The sequence below is a fragment of the Centroberyx gerrardi genome, chromosome 7 (genome assembly GCF_048128805.1).
Source record: "Centroberyx gerrardi isolate f3 chromosome 7, fCenGer3.hap1.cur.20231027, whole genome shotgun sequence".
NCBI classification, from domain to species: Eukaryota; Metazoa; Chordata; class Actinopteri; order Beryciformes; family Berycidae; genus Centroberyx; species Centroberyx gerrardi.
In genome coordinates this window covers 20,244,855-20,263,423 of record NC_136003.1, presented here as the reverse complement: position 1 = coordinate 20,263,423, position 18,569 = coordinate 20,244,855, and the positions used below count along the sequence as shown (strand labels likewise).

The following is an 18,569-nucleotide window of genomic DNA, read 5'->3' as shown; positions in this document are numbered from 1 at the left end:
TTATACGGTCCCGTATCATTCTGCTACCCTTGGGCCGTCCCTGAGCGCTGCGTGGCCAGCTAATCCCGTATCATTGTTTCGTGATGTTGTTTGTTACAATGGGTATCAGTGACATCACTGGTGTTGACATCGGCTCACCGGCAAACAACACCAGTGTTTATCTTTGTCCGTGAGATACCGGGTGAAAAACACTCCCCGATGGGAAACATGCCGCTGCCAATGAGATACCAGAGTAAATAGGTACAGAAGAAATATTTGCTGATAATAATCTCATCAAACAGATGAATGGAGATTCTCTGTTCTCAACAATAAACATCTTCTCTGTCGTATTAGATTCTGGTACAAATTCTATGCGATATAGGACATGCTGTATCTATCCTGGTAAATATAGGATGATAAACATGTGTGACAAACAGCAGATGCCTAAATATACACACTGACAGGGAGGGAATGATTCACATAATGCTACAGATTTTTTTAGTTATTATTTATTTATTATTATAAAATTGTTTTTTTTGTTTTTTTTTAGTTTCTCATGGTGCCAGTCTATGTGCTGTGACTCACTTGCTGTTGTGTGCTTGGGTTGTGATGTACCCTTGACACTGATCTGGCATTTGGTCATGGTGACCCTAGAAGCATGTGCAATCTGGACAAGACTACAGGATAGCAGTGCAGAAAGACTCTTAAGTGGCCTCCAGCAAATAAAGAATTCTTTTTGGGGGGTAGAAAATTCCAGCTATATCAAATCTTAAAGAAAAACAGCAGAATTGTTATCAGATAGTAGCCTCCAGCTATGTCTATTTAGGTGTCTCTGGAAGTAAAAGTTTATTTGGAGGACCTTGGCAAGAAAAAATGTCAAAACATCCTCCTCTCCTGCTGATTAGGCTAGGATCGAGAAGGAGAGCCGGACAGCAGGGCAGTAGGACAGGTCAGGTCTGCACCGGGCGTGGGGACTCCCTGCTGCTGGAAGGCACTCCACTGATTAAGACAGGCCAATCTCTCTTAGTGTCAATGTCAGGTCTGCTAAGGACATAACCTCTCTCTCACCCTGGAGGAGTAGAGTGGCTGGACAGAGTGGCAGAGGGCCAACACCAGTTCACTCAACCCCCATTAGCAGGACTGGACCAGTGAAGCACAACCCCAGGAGACCCCCGACACATTACAGGGCAAAAACTGCTTGCTTATTAAGCTCAAGCAGCTTCAGGTTTGTCTAAAGTGGTGTTGCATAAACAATTCATAGTGGTTTGATTCTGTGGGATTGAATAATTTTGCAAGTTATTGTGTTGTCATTGTTTTGAGTGTGGGTGTTGCTCTCCATCTGGGAGATAGGGAAGTCATTAAGTGAGCACAGCCAGCCTCCAATCACCGTAAAAGTAATGGCAAAATTGCTGGAAATTACATAAAACTCGCGTCTATAAAAACCTCTTATAACCTTTCTCTCCAGATGTTGGTTAAGGTCATATCTCATACGGTTGCCAGATATTGAACAGTGACTCACTGCTACATGCAGACGACTGTTAACTGCAGGAAAATAACTACTCAGTAACTACTCAGGCAGCTCCTTCCAACACCATAGTGTGGCCTCAGCGGTTATCAAAACATGTGAGTGACGTAGACGGCAGAGTGTGCCTAGCTGAGCTCGACAGGCAGGGGATCTGTAATGTATTCTCTGTGTGTCCAGGCCGAGCTGTTCAAACACTATCTTTATGGCTGGATGTGTCCCGAGAGGAAGGCAGCACAGAGGTTAGACACAGAGACATAGACAGAGGACTGGCCACCTCTCCGCTACAGGGCCTGGCCACCAACCTCACAGAATTTTTAATGACACACTAAAACGCTGCGTAAAGACAAAATTGCTGCCCTCAATGGGCAACAGATGATGGAATTAAAGAGATTTAGAGCTGCGGGGGGAAATGGGCTGTGTGTGTTTGATGTGGGCCTGGGAACGGGGGAAGAGAGGAAAGAGGGCAGCAGAGCAAACCAAGGCAGCATCTGGCCCTTCTAGGGACAACACAGCTCTCTGGGAATTCTCCATGGACTGAGAAAGGGACTGACTGATAGCTCTTTCTGCCACACACTATGTGCACAGACTGGCGCTCAGCTACTAGTAACACCTGCTGCACCCATATGGCGCTGCAATATCACCCACCACCTAACCGAAACTACATGTGAGGCGTGAAAAAAAAAAGTTGTAATTGTAAAATTTTGAGGCCGTCATACAAAAGCACTAATCCCAACCCCTACCCCTACTCCAGGTAACCATAGCAACCCCTCACCTGTCGTCTCCCCGACAGCAATAGGCAGACAGCCGGGTCAGAGTGACACATTTTCTCTAGCTCGTAAACACACTGGGTGATTTTTCATGCACTACACAGTCCCCCATCCGCTCTCATATTCCCACCAGAGTAAGCAGACACATTCAGACATACTCTAGACACACCGGATGCACCATTCTCCTTTCACATACCCCCCCCCCTCCCCCCCCCCTCCGTTTCTCCATTGTGTTCTCTCTTTCTTCCTCTCTCTCTCTTTCTCTCGTCCACCTTTCCCCATCCAGCAGTCTCACTCCCACAGATAGACAAAAAAAAAAAAAAACTCCACATTTCAGCTTCCCTACTCTCACCGCAGGAAACTGGCAAAATGCCTCCCGCCGCCCACCAAAATGGCAACAGTTATCCTGACCTGGCATATTCTGAGCCCCAGTGAAAAAGTCTCCCAATATAAAAGGCTGGTGGGCTGCAGCAGCCTCCCTATTCACTGGAGACAAAACCCGGATCTGTGGCATGATCTGGCTGGCTGGGCTTGTGAATAGAGCCAGTGATCCAGCAATGACAGATCCTGTTAACCCTCATACTATGGGGCTCTGCCTGGGCCGTATAGAACATGGATATGGGGGGGGGGGGGGGGTTTAGTCAAAAAATTGACTAACCACAGCCTCATCCTTCGCTACTCTCCCACACAAACTTCTGCTTTTATCTTGTCCCAAGTGAAGTGGGAAGTTAAAAATAATTCAGAGTAGAAAGGGGGGCTAGCAGACAGACACATTCACACAAACTCTGGTGTAAGGGATGAAGCTAAAGCACGGCGGCTGTTGATAAGTTGGGATGGGACAGGCTTTATCCCTGGTGATAAGAGGGGGATGGGCCTCACCACCTTGGCTCTCGTTTCCCCGCCGCTTTCATCTTGCTGCACACCGCAGACCAAGTGACTCACCCAGCAAGCAAAGCACAGCCAAAACCAATAGCCGGCAGATAGCATCTCTTACGCTAACAAGCTTTTCACATGGGGATACCATCAGCGCTCTGGCTTTCTCATACAGCTAATTAGGGATGGACTGAGAAGCAGACCTGCAGCAATCTCTCCACCCTGATCTTACCCTCTCTGCTCTGTCTTTTCAAATATGCTGCTTCTCTCTGTCTCTATTCCTGTCTCCCCCTGCCTCGCTTTCTCTCTCTCTCTCTCTCTCTCTCTCACACACACACACACACACACACACACCCACACACACCTCTCTCTTAATTCAATCCACACTCCATTCACTCTGTGCTTCTATCTACTTCTCCATCTTCCAATCCACTACTACCGATGCTGCCACCACCACCACCGTGTCCAGCCCAAGGCCACTACTGCCTCTTAATCCCATTAGACCAAACACAATCAATTATCCAGCCAGCCATAAGGATCTGAGAGTATTAAAAGGTTAGCTCAGGAGATTTAGAGCCATTGATGTCCATGACGGAAGTGCACCCCCCCCCCCCCCCCCTCCCCTTTCCTCTCCTCCTCCCCTGAGTGTTCCCTGCCTAACAGGGTGTTTGTGTGTACTCGTGTCAGTGTGTGTTCATCAATATCACACCCCGGCACCAACTTCAGCCACCATGCATCGCTTGCGGATCTTTAATCATGTCCCTGCAAGTCCTGGCAAATTACTGCCTTGTGATGGTAATCGATAAAGCGATAAACGCAGCCAGGGACTGCAGCTCAGAGCCTGTTGGAGTGAAGAAATACCGCTGCGGCCACTGGTTGAGTTTTTTCTTATAATCTGATCCCCTCTTGCTACGGGTAAAAGGAAAAAGTAGAAAAGAAGACTCTCTTCCAAGATGGGGAGGAACGATGTGGGAGAGAGAACAATGCAACCTCATACACTGTACTGGCTTTGCGAGATAGAGGAGTTGTGGAGACACAGGTGCAGGTCAATCAATCCTATCAGCCAAATAGACTGAGATGTAATCATATTGTAATCTGGAGACTCATCTCAACCCCCCCTCCCTCCACCCCTCCCTCGCTCTGCCTAACCTCCATTCCCCTCTGCCGCTCTATTCATCGCTTTATCTAATTCTCTCTCTCTCCCCCCTTTATCTTTCCCATACACTCCTCTGTTACACCCTCTCCTCACTGACTTGTTCTTTCTCAGGCGAGAAAATGAAATATGATCATTCCTCTTCAAAGGAACCACTATTAGCCACATAATGAATATTCAGTTAATGTAGCAGAGAGAAGAGAGTGTGTGTGAGTAAGAGAAATAAGTGACGGCAAGAAATGAAAGGTGAAACTCCTAAACTCATTTTCAATGGCTTAAGAGCCACTGAGAAGTACAAAAGGCAAACGAATCTGCACCAGCATTGTCATTGTCAATAGAGAATTTATAGCCAAATAACACAAAACATTAATTATTACAAATACCTTATTACCACGAACGAACAGCCCAGTGACATTTAACAATGTGATTGTAGATCTACCTCATCAGAGTCCAATACATCATTTATGGCTCATTAATATTTCCAGTGATGAATCATTGATTAAGGGGCTATTATGAAATACTTCCTCAAATCTCATGTCCCTGATGCGACCCCAGCTGGAAAATCATTTGGCTAAGGCTTGAAACACAGCGCAGCACTTGTAGCTCTAACCTAGACTCCACTCCCAAGGACTTGTCAACGTGGGTTTCAGATGTGGCAGCCAAGCACCTTCTCCACCGGGATTCAAATGTGTTTCCTCATGCAGACACGATAGCCACTTTCCAATTCCAACTTCATCTTAAACCACCAATTTCAGCTACCGTGGCGGTGATTGAAATATGAAACCCTGCATATATACAGGCCATTACAGCAAATACAAGGCCCCAGCTGCTGTCTGTCTGCCGGGGGAAGAGAGAGGAGAAGAAACAACAGGGATCAGTTAGAGCTGGGACACATTTCTATTTATTTATTATTCAATAACGCTGAATTGGCCCCTGACCCTCAGCAGCAGCTTACATCAAGCCCTCTTCCTCGGGAGAAAAAAAGTATGGCGGCCTTGCTGAATCAGGAGGAAATCGAACAGAATCCCTGCGGCTCCGTTCAAATCTGACAGAATTTGATGAGTCTCTCCTTTTGAGTACATTTTTCCTCTGTTTCTGATTTATGCTAGTATAAGTCAAAAAGCATTCCTCATGAACTAGCATTATGTTCACAGAGATGAACTTTCTAGGGCAACAACGTGAGCATACGCACGCAACATACAAATAAACAAATAAATGCGTCATTCCATTAAGCAGAGTCTTAACTGACGACCCTAGAAAGCGATGATGGGCATTGCTCTTGCAGCTAAAGTTTGCTATTATCTGCTCTTTCTCTCTCTTTCTAGGACCAAGCCCCACAAACCAACATGTTTTTTTTTCAGGGGGAACATGTAATGCTTTGATCTTTCTTCCTTTGTGCCGCTCCAATTTTGGTCAGAACTGTTTCATGGGTAGGTACTTCCAACCTAGATTCGGTCAGTGAGAAAAGATTATCAAGTGTTGTTCAAGCATATAATAGATGAAGTGAGTAGCATAGCAAAGACACCAGAAAATGGTGGGGGGGAGGGGGCGGGCTGCTGCTAACACACACTGTTGTCTGCAGCTTTGAAGGTTGTTTCAACTGTTAATTAGTTCAGTTTGATGGCTCGCATCCATGGGCGCAGTCTAACCCAATTAAGTCAGATGCTCAATGGGTTTTCTCTGGGCCTTAAATACTGAGCCACTGCTCTACAGGAACCTGGCTCAAGGTTAGCACCATGGTGTCAGTCATGCCCGGTGTCCGGCACTCGCAGTCTGCCATGCTCCTCAAGTGGCTGCCAGAGAACACTCACCAAGGTTACGTCTGTCAGAGCCAATGGATATCCCACTTATCTCAATCAAAGACCTTCACAAATCTTTGAGGGATTGGTCCTGTCTGTGCTTCAAACTTAGGGCACGGCAGAGAAAAATAAGAAAATGACGTTCACTTTTTTGGGGGGAAAATGTAGAAGACGCACTGAAGCACACCTAAGCAGAGCAGCTTGACAAAAAAACATCTCGGATTATTAAGCCGCAACCAATCAAATAAACATCTACAATTAATCAATTAAAATCATCGCCTACAGAGAGAGACAGATGAGCTCATTATCATATTCTTGTTTCGCCGTAGCACTCATCTGTGTTCAAGAAAAGAACATGCTCAGTCATACAAAATGTTCTAATGGGTCTGTGGTGGGTTTATTGAGGTCGGGGGCTTTTGATGTTGAAAAATAGAAGAATGGAAAACACCTTTAGGGAGTTAGATGGGCTGCACATGCTATAGATTGCTCACTGAAAAGTGGTTTTAAGTCAGAGGAAAAAAATACTTTCCACTACAAATTTAAAATGGCAGCGACAAAATACTAAATATAGCAAATTGGAAGACTAAAAGCTTTACTCACTTGTATATTCGAAGCGTTATCAAATGCCTCTCCGTTGATTTAACATTCATGTTCTTTAATAATGGCCATGTGAGGTAATGACTGTGTGCCTAAATGCCACACTAACAACCAGGGAGAGATAAATTGACATACCTCTAAGTCCCCAAAGCAGGTTGGAAAGTAATGAATTGCACATTAATGACAATAGATTACTGCATTTGTTTCCAGGGGAAATAGTCTATAAATTGGCTGGCAGAAATGTAAATGTGTTGTTTGTGTGGCATAAATCACTTGCTAACAAAATGACACTTGCGGATTTTCAAAAGTAAGAGAAATCCACTTTTAAGCTACCCACCTGCTCAGGTATTGCGGGTAATAAATGATCCATGCACTGTGACATCACGCACAAATGGAACAATTAGCCATGATAGATATTGGAGTAATTGTTATTACAGGGCCATAAGGGTGAGGTAGACATGCAGTCTGCCATATCAGATTGTTTGTGTCCAATAAATAAATGCGATCACCAGATGACAAGATCGTCGTTCCTAAATGCTGCAGCCTTTCTGAATGTCATTCTGGGGTATTAATCTGTGCGTGTGTGTGTGTGTATGTGTGTGTGTGTGTGTGTGTGTACATGTGTGTGTGTGTGTGTGTGTGTGTGTTGTTTGTCTGATCCCTGCAACGTCCTCCATCTCCAGGGGCGGCGGTTCCTTCTCTCATCAACCATGCCCAGCCAATGTGACTGTCACTCCCAATCTGCACTGAGAGGGGAGCCCATGCCTATTTTTATAAATGTATTCATATTCATTAGTCCTGAGTGTCATTCATAGCAGCAGTTCTTTAATGCAGCGCGTAACCATCAGAGGCTGGAGGAGCCTGCCTCCTCTCATCTCACAAATTAATAACACAGGCAATCACTGCAAAGGTGCCTACTGTCAAACAACAATGGCTTCTGATTTCCATCAACTGCACACACTTCCTCATTTCCTCACAACACACAAAAAACATCATCAGTGGTGTACCCTTAGGGAATCCAGACAAAAATGCCATTGTGACAGCCTTTGAAATATGAAATCGTTAATTTAAGTGAGAATTAATTACAATCTTTTTTTTCCCTTGACCCACCACAATATTCTGCCTCATAACATCTTGGTGGCAGCCGGTTAATTGCGCAGAATAACTGGTGTGAACGCCGGCTGTTAATGAGAGCAATTAGGCATCAGACTCACACGAGATTTAACTTCGCCCGCTCGCTCAAAGAGAGCACACTCTGCCTTGATTGGCTCGTATGTGTCACATAAAGCAAATGATGAACTAATTCTACAGTGTCACCCGGAGTACCAGAGCCAAGTCTTTCTCTATTACTGATATCCGGGAAAAATCCACGCTTCTATGAACACCGATATGACTATATGCGTTGTCATATAAAGATTGTCTTTATAGAATTAGAAATACAAGTGTATCTGACGTGTAAATGTGTCTCTCTACTGTACATCCACTTTCTAATACGCGCTTTTGGGCACTGTGCCCTGTAAAGTAATGGAAGTGGGCTGTTTCGCACAGCCTTGCCATGTTTTTTTCATGGCCATTGTTTCCGCTCCACCCTGCTTTAAATCAAGTGCACAATGCACCCCCCTTACTTCACTCTGGACAACATTAATAAAACAAGCTTTCAATGATGCAGAGTGCAACGCCACACTGGGCTCAGAGCAGTGGTGTGATTAAAGCTTTTAAACACAACCACCCTTTGAGTTTGCATATGTCAGCTCTGCAGTCTGACTACTGTGTTTGCTGGTGAGGTACATGTTCACTCTGTCTTTTATCTTCTCTCTTTTTCTCTCTCTCGCTATTTCCGTCGAACGCTGTGAGGCAAGCGAAGTGGTGGGTCCACCTTTATGTAGCCATAGGATGAGCTTCCCCAGTAAACCCAGTCAGAGCATCATGTCTCAGGCCCGCAGAGAGAGACAGAGGGGGAAAAGAAGTTGTTGCGGTAAAGTGATGTTTGTATCATCACGCCATATCCATCGTCGAGATGTAACAGCTCTACTTTCTTTGTATACCATACGAACCCTGTCACCTCCATTATCCCCACACAGTGTCCTTATTCCACTCTGTTCCTTTACCTGATAATTATGTTCTCAGGTGGTAGGTTTTCTCTCCTTACTGAGCCAGAAAATTCACTGTGAGTCTTTTGAAGGACACTCATCCGCAAACGGAGTACACACAACATGCATCACAAGAACATATTTCCACACGGATCATTTCTCCTCACACTTCCTTCCATATCATCTAATGACGTCGCCCCCCTAGAGTGATTACAGAAATGGAATTAAAGCTTTTTAATTGAATTTCATGAAATTAAACATTAGCCAGAGCAACTTCATTAAAGTGATATAATCCCACTGACTCTCCCATTTCTGCTGTCCCCACAGGCAGAGAACATGTCCAGCATTGCTACAATAAAATGTGTTCTCAATAATTTCCTTTCAGAGAACAAGGAAATAATTCCTTGAAAGGCCCCCACTTGCAAATTAAAATAGCTTGACCAGCAATTTGTGCACGCTTTGAGGGAAATGACACTAAAATTGAGCCTAAGGCCTCTGCAACAGCAACACAAATCAGAGCAGCCGCAGCCATCGTGCGTCCACACTTGAAGATTCTCCTCAGACGGAGAACAAGAAGCCATAATGCTCTTGCTTTTGCCAGGCATCACACATCAATTTGGAGGCATCATATGTGTGTCACGTGTGACGATGATGTGGTTTGGCTTTACTCTCTTGTGTAAAGCTTTGTGTCAGCCTGGAGTGTGTTCACATGTCCTCGCCGTCTTCAGGCCATCATTGTCAGAAGGACTCCTGGTACAGTACAGTACACGGCACCGCCACGGGACACGCGGTCCCCTTTCTCTAGGTACGTCTCTCTGGCTCTGAGACAAGGAGAAGAGGAGACAGTGACCGAGGCATTCGGGACATGGCGGTCCCCTGCAGAATTAAACAGGCTGTGTCTCGGGCCCCGGTGACAGGAAATCTCACTCAGATCACAAAAGGCAGCGCTGATTGCATCTGACATGTGCATCCTCTTCCCTCAGACGCAATGTCTTTGTTTTGTCTGGATTACTTGTGTGTGGGCATTTGTATGTGTGTGTGTGTGTGTGTGTATGTGTGTAAGTGTGTGTATTTTCCCTCACTTCTTAAATTGAAATTGTGACCTTTTTGTGCACATTGCTTGTCTTTGTAGAAGCACATAAAGCTAAAGAGTGTGTAAAAGAGTGTCCAAATAAAACAATAAGACTCGGGGGAGGGAAACTTGAGATGGGGTTGTGTCTAACAGGCCTGACACAGAGTTGAAACAGCGAGGTGAATGTAGAGAAAGGCTGGCAGTGGGAGAGGTGGAAGGGTTACTGTTTTGGGCTCAAACTGGGCACACTAATCCCTTTGATCCCCCCATTTTACTGTCAGCTGTTTCCTAGCTACCGTCGGATCTGCACAGAATTTGGGATTTGTGCTACTGTACACCACAGCAATCTCTACCCCACTGATGCAGCGCTCTCCTTTCTTTCCTCCATCAATACTCAACCCCCACCCCCCACCCCCCACCCTCCTCCCTGTCTCTCAACCGTCCATGGCCCCATTCGTATTTCTCTCTCTGTCTCCCTTTTCCACTGCCTTTCTATGGCTGGCACCGATTCTGCAATATGGCAGGGAGACAGGTTAAATTGGAAAGTGTTGTGCACAGAGGACCATGAGAACATGACGCTTCATACTGAAAAGGCTGATTCTGATTTTGTCTATTCACACGGGACACCATGGCTGTGCCCCACTTTCAGTAGTTGTGCCGAAAACAATATTCAAATACTGGTTTGGTCTTTTGAGAAAGCTCCATTTAGAGATAACGAAACAATCTGTGTGTGTGTGCGTGTGTGCATGATAGTGAGTTATATAGAGATAGTTTGTTGGCTTATGAGTGTACACGCACACTTTTACCATGTGCGTGTTTGTGCATCTGCTAAAATGCATTAAAGCAATAAAGGCACTTTTATTGGATTCCTCTTTCAAGCTGCCTTTGAAATGAAAATAAATAGGCAAATGTTTCTGCACAGGATCTCTTTTATCCTTGTCAGTATTGGTTGCTTTGAGAGGTGCAATGCACCACAGACTTTCCGTTTAACCTCTGAGGAGCTCTCTCAAACAGATCCTAAATCATTCCAGGCAGAAACACATGGTGGACTGAATATGCATATTGGCGGATTCATGCTTCATTGTCAAAATGCTAGTTCTCCAAGGCCCTGTATCTATTAATCCTACAAGTGTGGAGGAGCAAGGAGAATACCACAAGTTTCTGATTTTGCTGATTTCAATAGGAGCTGCTAGGCTGTATTGATTTTTGTATGTACTGTACAGATGATACATAATTTGTATCATTCGAGCAGTTGAGCTCTCAGATCACTCCTATTTTTCTGGGGCCTTTGTTCATTCAGTATGTTTTGATTCAGTGTACTTCAGATAATGTTAATCAATAATTCATTGAGAAAACATTTAATGATCCAGGATTATCAGTGGAGAGAATCATGATCAAATATCTCCTCACTATTGAGTGAAATTTCTATGAGAACCTTTGACTGAGTATAAAATACATTTTGAAAATGTCACTAAAGAAATTTCATTACTATGCTCAGGTTTGCCATTCAAATTCTGCGATTGTCCTCAAGAGATTAAGGCCATTCACATAGTGTTCTACCAAGGCCTTGTCCAGGCTTTCACCTGTGCAGAGGGAACGGTTGAATCCCAGCATATGCTTCCAGACTCGTGCCTGGAGCACTTTCATGACTGGAGCTGAGGGGCCACAGAAAAGGAATCCAGATGTGACATGAGCCGTAGAGCACGAGCCCAAAGTACCACTGTCAGCTCCCATCACATCTCCTTCTGACACTTCCCAACTGACACTCTGCTGATGTTAGTGGCAAGGACAGTGATCAAAGATATAGTGTGCATTGAGGTGCTACCACACTGCAATGACAACCAGCTCCACTCTGTCATGCTATGTAGGCATTCCTTATCAAAAAAGTAACACAAAAGCCGCCCCGGATGAGATTGTAGCTAGGACTATCAGTTGATGCCTTTGCATTTACACTTGCATTCGCATCCAGAAATGCATATGCACACACTGACGTCCCCTGGTATCTTCCTTCCTTCCGCAGGTCGTTGTCAAAATGTGACAGGGGAGGGGAGGGGCTGATTTTCAGTAATGCCTATCTCGGAGGTGAGGCAGAAGACAGGTGTCGGGAGAGCATGGAAAAACAGGGAAACAAAAGTGACATCAAACATCATATGGCATCCCGTGTGGACCAGGACAGGACAATGGGGAGTGAGGCTCAGCTCTGGTCCTAATCAATACTGAGCACAAGGCATTGAGATGCAGCCAGAGGCATTTCGCCAGGCCCCCTAGTGGGACCCACAGGGCGGCTGCCAAGCACAGGCTGAGCAGAGCAGCAAACTCGGCCCCGCAGCATGGAGGCCCCCCCATTTCCAGCCCAGACCCTGCCCAATGACGGGAAGCGTGCCGGATATTGAGATAGTTTCCCCGCTCACCCCACCCTGCCTCCCTGCCGCCACCTAACCCCACCTCCATGCACGGTACTCAGCTCAAAGACAAAAACTGCTCTCTATGAAAGGCTGAGGTAAAGTGTGGCAGCATCTATTGGGAGATGCTGCTTTGATACTTAGCACTCAAGCAGGCAGACAGTGAACTAGCATTGCGGAAGCAGAACCAATAGAGGCAGAAAAGAACAGGCGTATTCCGACGCTTCTTCCATTATGTACGCTGCAGGGCTTGTTGTCCGGCTGACTTTTTTATATTTCCATTCCCATGTATCTGCAGTGAGTGAGACAGCAATATTGGCATGTCTATGTACGTCATCATTTACTGCAGGGAAGGATACTGCTAGTGGTTGGGCAATATATCCTTGGGTTGTGATGGGCTTGATTTGAGGTCAGCGCAGTGTTTGGTGGAGGATGGAGCAGAATGTCAAGATGTGAATTCATTCTTGTGAATTCATCTGAATGTACATAAAAATGGGTTGGTACCACCAGTGTTTTACACCGGGAGAGGGGGAAATATGATATAAAAAAACATGAGCCTAGCCCCCCTTCCCCCACCCCTAGTTTCTCCTCCATATCTCTGTTTCGTTGCCTTTTTTTGCCATTTTATTCACAACACAAGAATACACTCACCATTCCCCAGGAGGGGCAAGCTGAATGAGAGCAGAGATTCAGAGCTCACATTGTGCTATAAAGAGCATTGTTTCTCACTGCAGTTTTCCTTGAGTTGCCTTTGTGTTGTTTAAATGTTTACATGGAACAGCTTGGGGGCTTGAAGACAGATGTATGGTCCAAGAATACTGCCTCAGTGCAATCCTTCTTTTCCCTGGATGAAAGTAATGAGACCATTTTGAGGGCTTTTCAAATGGCTCCTTAGAATGTTGCTTTGATGAAGCAGCGTACACAACATCTTTGCTCCCTCGTCAAAATCATTTTAGACAATTTAGACAAATAGTGCCACTTCTCCTCCCCCTCCCTATCCAAGGTCATTTCCTCTTTCAATTTCTGTCCCAGCTCGGGGCCTGCTCTCTGAGACATTTCTCTTTGTTCTTGATAGTTGAAGAGGCGCCTGCAGGTCCTGTGTCAGATTGATTAGACTTTTAGCCAGGAGAATTAATATGTGAAGAATTTAAGTCTGTTTTTCCCTGCAGCCCTCCTCTCCCTCTGTCTCATCAGTAAACAAGCAGAGGTGGAAACAAAACCTCTCTCAGCTGTGTGATTAAAATGGGCCCTAAGTCAATACTTTTATTATTGAAAAGTCTAATTTGGGTAACCATTCCCACTGCCTATAACCTTTCCAAACTGTCTTCTTCTCCCAGTAAGACAGATTTTACCTTGTGGGAGGTAAGGGGCTCGACTGTCACAAGTTACCAGTGGGGACGAGAAAAATCAATCTTCAGGATTGTACCTTAACCAACAGGTTGTACCTCACATTGCTTTCATAAGCCTATCACTAGTAACAAAAAACAATGCTGGTTTGAGTGTAGGCTTGCTTTGGTCAGTGTAATTCCTAACACAAACACTCACATGATAAAACTAATAATTGCTTAACACTAAGCACAGCATGGCCAAACCCTTTGCAGTAAGTCATAATTTCAACAAGCTAGCCCAATATGGCAGCATGACAGACACATGGCGAGAGATAGGACTCTTTGCCCCATGCAAATACCCATTACCATAGCCCAGTGGGCAAATGGCAATTACTGGGCAAGGGGTATATGCCAAAACCCTGCGGTACAAGTTAATCTGATTACATTTCCATTATGAACTATAAACACAGTTTTGCTGCTCGACTGAGCCAGTTAAAGGCCTCCTGAAGCTAAACCGTTGACAGCACAGCAGCCCTATTGTTCTTCAGCAGTACAATAGACCAGAATCATTTGTCACCCTTAAACAGGTTTGAAGCACTTCTATTTCCTCCTTCTCTGAATCAGAGCATTGCCATTAAAAAAATCTGCAAACATATCAGGCATTTTCATTCACTTATTTTGAAGGTTGGAGCCAGTGAGGGTAGTTGTTTTTTTTTTTGTGTTTTTTTTCTCTCTCTAATTCAGCTGCGATGTGTTCCATCTTGGTGAATAAAGCATCCTGTGGCAACATGAATAAACATGTGTAGACAGCGGCAGCATTGGCAGCCAGAGAAAAGCAGCCAACCAGCCAGACATGGGAGGAAGGCACCCGAAGAGACACAAGGAGTCTGATTTGGAAGTCAGGCTGCCACCCTGTTTCACCTGAGGCTGTGCAAGCCACTAGCTGGTCTTTCTGGGCACGAGCGGCGCTGCGAAGAAAACAAGCATTTAGTCCAAATTTCAGCAGACATCTGTTGGCTCTCCGGAGCAGTAAACATGTTTAATTAAATACATGTCACCAAACAGGGAGATAAATATGCCATAAATATGCACTGTGTGTAATTATGGTATGGCAGCTCCGAGGTTACAGCAATCCCACTCTCGCGTCACTGCGGCCCATATGGGACTTGTGATCTTATCAAACTGCTTTAAGTGTTGGAGAACGCAAGGATTTCATCACCTCCACTGCTCAGGATTTAACAACACGGCTAAAATCTGACGCCTGAGGGCATTAAGGCATCAATGTGGGCATGTGGGTCTGTGTCTGTGGGGCTACATGCAAAACAGATTAAGCTTTCCTTTATTTTAGACAGTATGTTGCATGTGTGGGCACAGTGGATTGGGTTTGTCATCAGTCTTTGTTGGAACTAGGGGATATGCCTTTTGTTTTGTTGAAATTGTATTATATTTTGCTTGATGGAGTTCTGTAATCTTGTACACATTGATTTTTCTATTTTTCTGTGGATGGGTGTGTATATGTGTTTGCGTGTGTGCGTCATTGATGCAGAATGGATGAATTATTATCTTGTGCCTGCATCAGACCAGGGAGTTTTAATCACACAAGGATTCAGAGTGTTTTAAACAAATGCCTTTTTGTAAGCATGGTGGATTATCATAAGATTTAAAGATTTGGAAATAGCTGACAGCTGTCAAGCGGCATAATAACGTACGTCCAGAAAATTATAGCGGCCGTCGGTTGGCAGAATGTCAATGCTGCTATCTAGATTAAAGCTCAGTAGACAGAAACACGAGCGCCAGCAAGCGCACACACACAGACACACACAAAAACATACCCACAGAAACACATGCACACGCACCACACACATACACACAGGGCTAGATTTCAGTAGAGGAGGCGGCTTTGAGGAGGGGTGGGGTGGTACAGAGACTGCTGAGAGGTAAAGGAAGACAAAACCTCACGCCTATTTACTTGGTATTTCGATGAGGGGTCTAAATGAGTCTTAAAATGGCCTGCTGAGAGCAGCCTGTGGCAGGAGAAAGGTTTCCCTGTGGACTCTATCAGGTATCCTCGTGTGCATTCGAGCAGCCAGCACTATTAAACGCAGCGGGAGCCACACTGGGAACCGGCTGAAAAACAAGTACATGCCACCTCTGGCTCCCCAGGGGCCTCTTGTGCCTGTGTGTTGCCTAATTTATGGAATACTCAGAGCTGCTTTGCTCTCAGGGAATGACTAGAGCATCTCTGACTTTATGCATAGGCACAGCCGCACTGCCAGTCATTTGCAAACAAGGACGCCCCATGGGGATGAGATCTGCTTCCTACTTCAGAAGAACAAGACCTCTCTGGCTGGTGAGACCACCCCCTGCAAGGACTGCAACTGTGTCCCCACTAAGAGCCTAAAGCAGTGATTGTGGGCCATAGAGGAGGTCCTTCTCAATTGAAAGAGCAAGCAGACAGAGGAGCGAATCTCTCACCAATGCTAATGCGCAGCCGGGAACATTCAAGGGGCCTTGAATACCAACTGCAAGGATGAGAAAGAGGTCTGTTTGGGGAGGAAAGGTAAAGCCCTGTGAAGTAGCCCAGAAGCGCTCAACAGATCCTCACAGACTCCAGGCATGTTAGCTCGGGAGCAGGATGGTAATAAGAGCTAGCGGAACTGTGCGCTGCATAATAAGAGACGCCTGAGACTCTTTTCAGATAAGGTTGGGAGCACTTTAGAGCTCAATGCGACCTGTTCAAAGACAAACAAGCAAAGGGATTATGCTGCTTTTAGCACTTTGGTGCACTGAGCATTGTGATTATAAGATGGAGAGTGCACAGAAAAGCCACTTCTCATATGAATGAACTACTAATGCCAGTTTTTGTTGTTTTTTTTTTTTCCCCCCTTTGAGGCCTATTGAAGTGAATTCCTCAAGGATTCGTATGTCAAACATGCCTCAATCTTTTGCTGTTCTTTACTCCCCTCTGTAATAGGAAGCATGAACCTGTGGCAGAATTCTGAAGCTCCAGCTGAAATTTAAGGTTCAGTGCCAGTGAATGTGAATGTACATCAAAATTGCTGGAAGAGCCATTATGACGAGGACATAGCCCACACAATATAATTTGTCCTTTATCAACTTACCTGCAGTTCTCTCACATGAAAACTGTGAATTTTACTTTTACAGTTGTGAAATATGGAGGTGGGGAAAGACTCGGGCTCTCTCTGGCTTTCTTTCTCTCTAGCAGCTACTATAATTCATTATCTTCCCACTGGGCAAGAGGCACAGGTCATCTACACTCAGATGACAAGTGACAAGTCATACCAATTTCACAGTAATTGTGTGATTAGTGTAGTTCACATGGACACATTTTATCCACATATCTCAGGTTATGCTGGACATGATTGGTCCAGAATGAAAAATCTTTGTTGTGATTTATTCATTCATTCGTAACATGCAGATTAATTTCCTACAGTCTGGAAGTGACAAGGCAAAAGCCTACATATTAGACATACTGTATATGCCTAAGGCTTCATAATGTCTCTGATTCACTGTAGCTATAGCCAAATTTATACAATTTAAAATTTTGTGATATGAAGGTAGCCTACTGTAATGGGCAGAAGGGCGGTTCAATGTGCAAGGGGTAAATCGATTTATAGGTTTCTCCCATAAAAATGACGCTGTTCATTTCACTAGATTTCACTAGAAATAGAAGGAAAATCATTTTTCCTGACCGTGAGGGAAGGAAAGACGATTGGGCCCTTACAGAAAAGAACTAGGGTAATCATATAATACACAGCCTATCATACAAATATCACAGCAAAACTATAAATCCTGGTAGGTGTAGCTATTACAGGAATATTACAGCGTTACCATGCGAGATGTGATTAAGATCACTATAAATTCACTACTGAGCACAGCAGACACACTATAACTCTTTAGAGGAAGATTATAGGATTTTTACAACGATTTTTCGTTAGGGCGAGCGACCATTTGAACTTTACCAAATTGCCCAGGATCATGACAACCAAACAATATAGGCTCATTAAAACAAAATGTGATCACTGCCATTTGTAAATTGCGCAGGCTGTGTAAAATGATGCATGTCCAATTTCCCTGTGGGGACGGAGCACGTAGTGTCCCTGTGGTTACCGCCAGAAACCCACCTACCTCAGTTTACCCACCTTGTTTCTTTGCGGAATAGTTTATCCATGGTTGACATAAATCTGTATGAGGCTAATTCATAGTAAGTGGTATCAACTGATCTAACTTAGGTTATATGGGGATAAGATCTTTAGAAAGAAAACATAAATTGATGCTTTTTTGAACATATAACTGTTTTTTGTTTTTTTTATAGTGGCGGTTGTTTTCCTCATAATGACCTAACTAGCCTGTGACCTCCTAGTTTAGCTTTTTAATGTGCCACTACATCACTGGCGACCACTGAGTTTCCAGTGCGCTTCTATGGTCGCATCCAACAACAGTACAGTAGGTTACATGGGCAAAAATCGGAGTTGCGCAGCCTACCTTGAGCCTGAGCGCCGAGGATGCACGTCGCCAACACCAGAATCCAACAGGAGACCCACACCTGTCCAACCTGTCCAACCTGTCCAGCTGTAACCCCGACCATGGTCCGCGGCGGCACCATCGAGCCCCCGGTGCGCCTTCCCCGTCTCCACGCTGGGAACATGTTGCTCGGTGGCGACGCACTCCCGGTAAGAGTCCTGCCTGCCGGTCCTGTGCGTCAAACTGTGCTCCTCACTGGTGATGAGGGTGAGTGACTGGGGACTGTGGAAAGAGAGCTCACTCCGGCAGAGAGCAGCAGGCAGGCAGACAGGCAGGCTGTAGTATGGGAAGCCTGTGGACAAGTCCCGCACGAGCAAGGCGGAGTCAGTCCAATTGAATTTGCTCGGTTGTCAAATGTGTGAGAAGGAATATTGACATCGCTCTGAATAACCTCTGAATATGTCACTGGCAACCAAGCGAGATACAAATAACAGATGTT

The 18,569-nt window shown here is 45.0% G+C and overlaps 2 protein-coding genes across 2 annotated transcripts in view; both read right to left on the bottom strand.

Annotated features, from left to right (window-relative positions):
• The window catches only part of LOC139929832 (peripheral myelin protein 22-like), a 111,016-nt gene extending 107,565 nt beyond the window's left edge, over positions 1-3,451 (bottom strand). The window contains exon 1 of the mRNA XM_071922879.2: positions 3,442-3,451. The gene's annotated coding sequence lies outside the window, so the exon portion shown is untranslated. The remainder of the gene's footprint in view (positions 1-3,441) is intronic.
• Positions 1-18,254, bottom strand: part of LOC139929826 (protein sidekick-2-like) — an 84,442-nt gene extending 66,188 nt beyond the window's left edge. The window contains exon 1 of the mRNA XM_071922873.2: positions 18,092-18,254. Coding sequence (XP_071778974.2) covers positions 18,092-18,254 — 163 coding nt within the window. The remainder of the gene's footprint in view (positions 1-18,091) is intronic.
• Between the last annotated feature and the right edge of the window lie 315 nt (positions 18,255-18,569).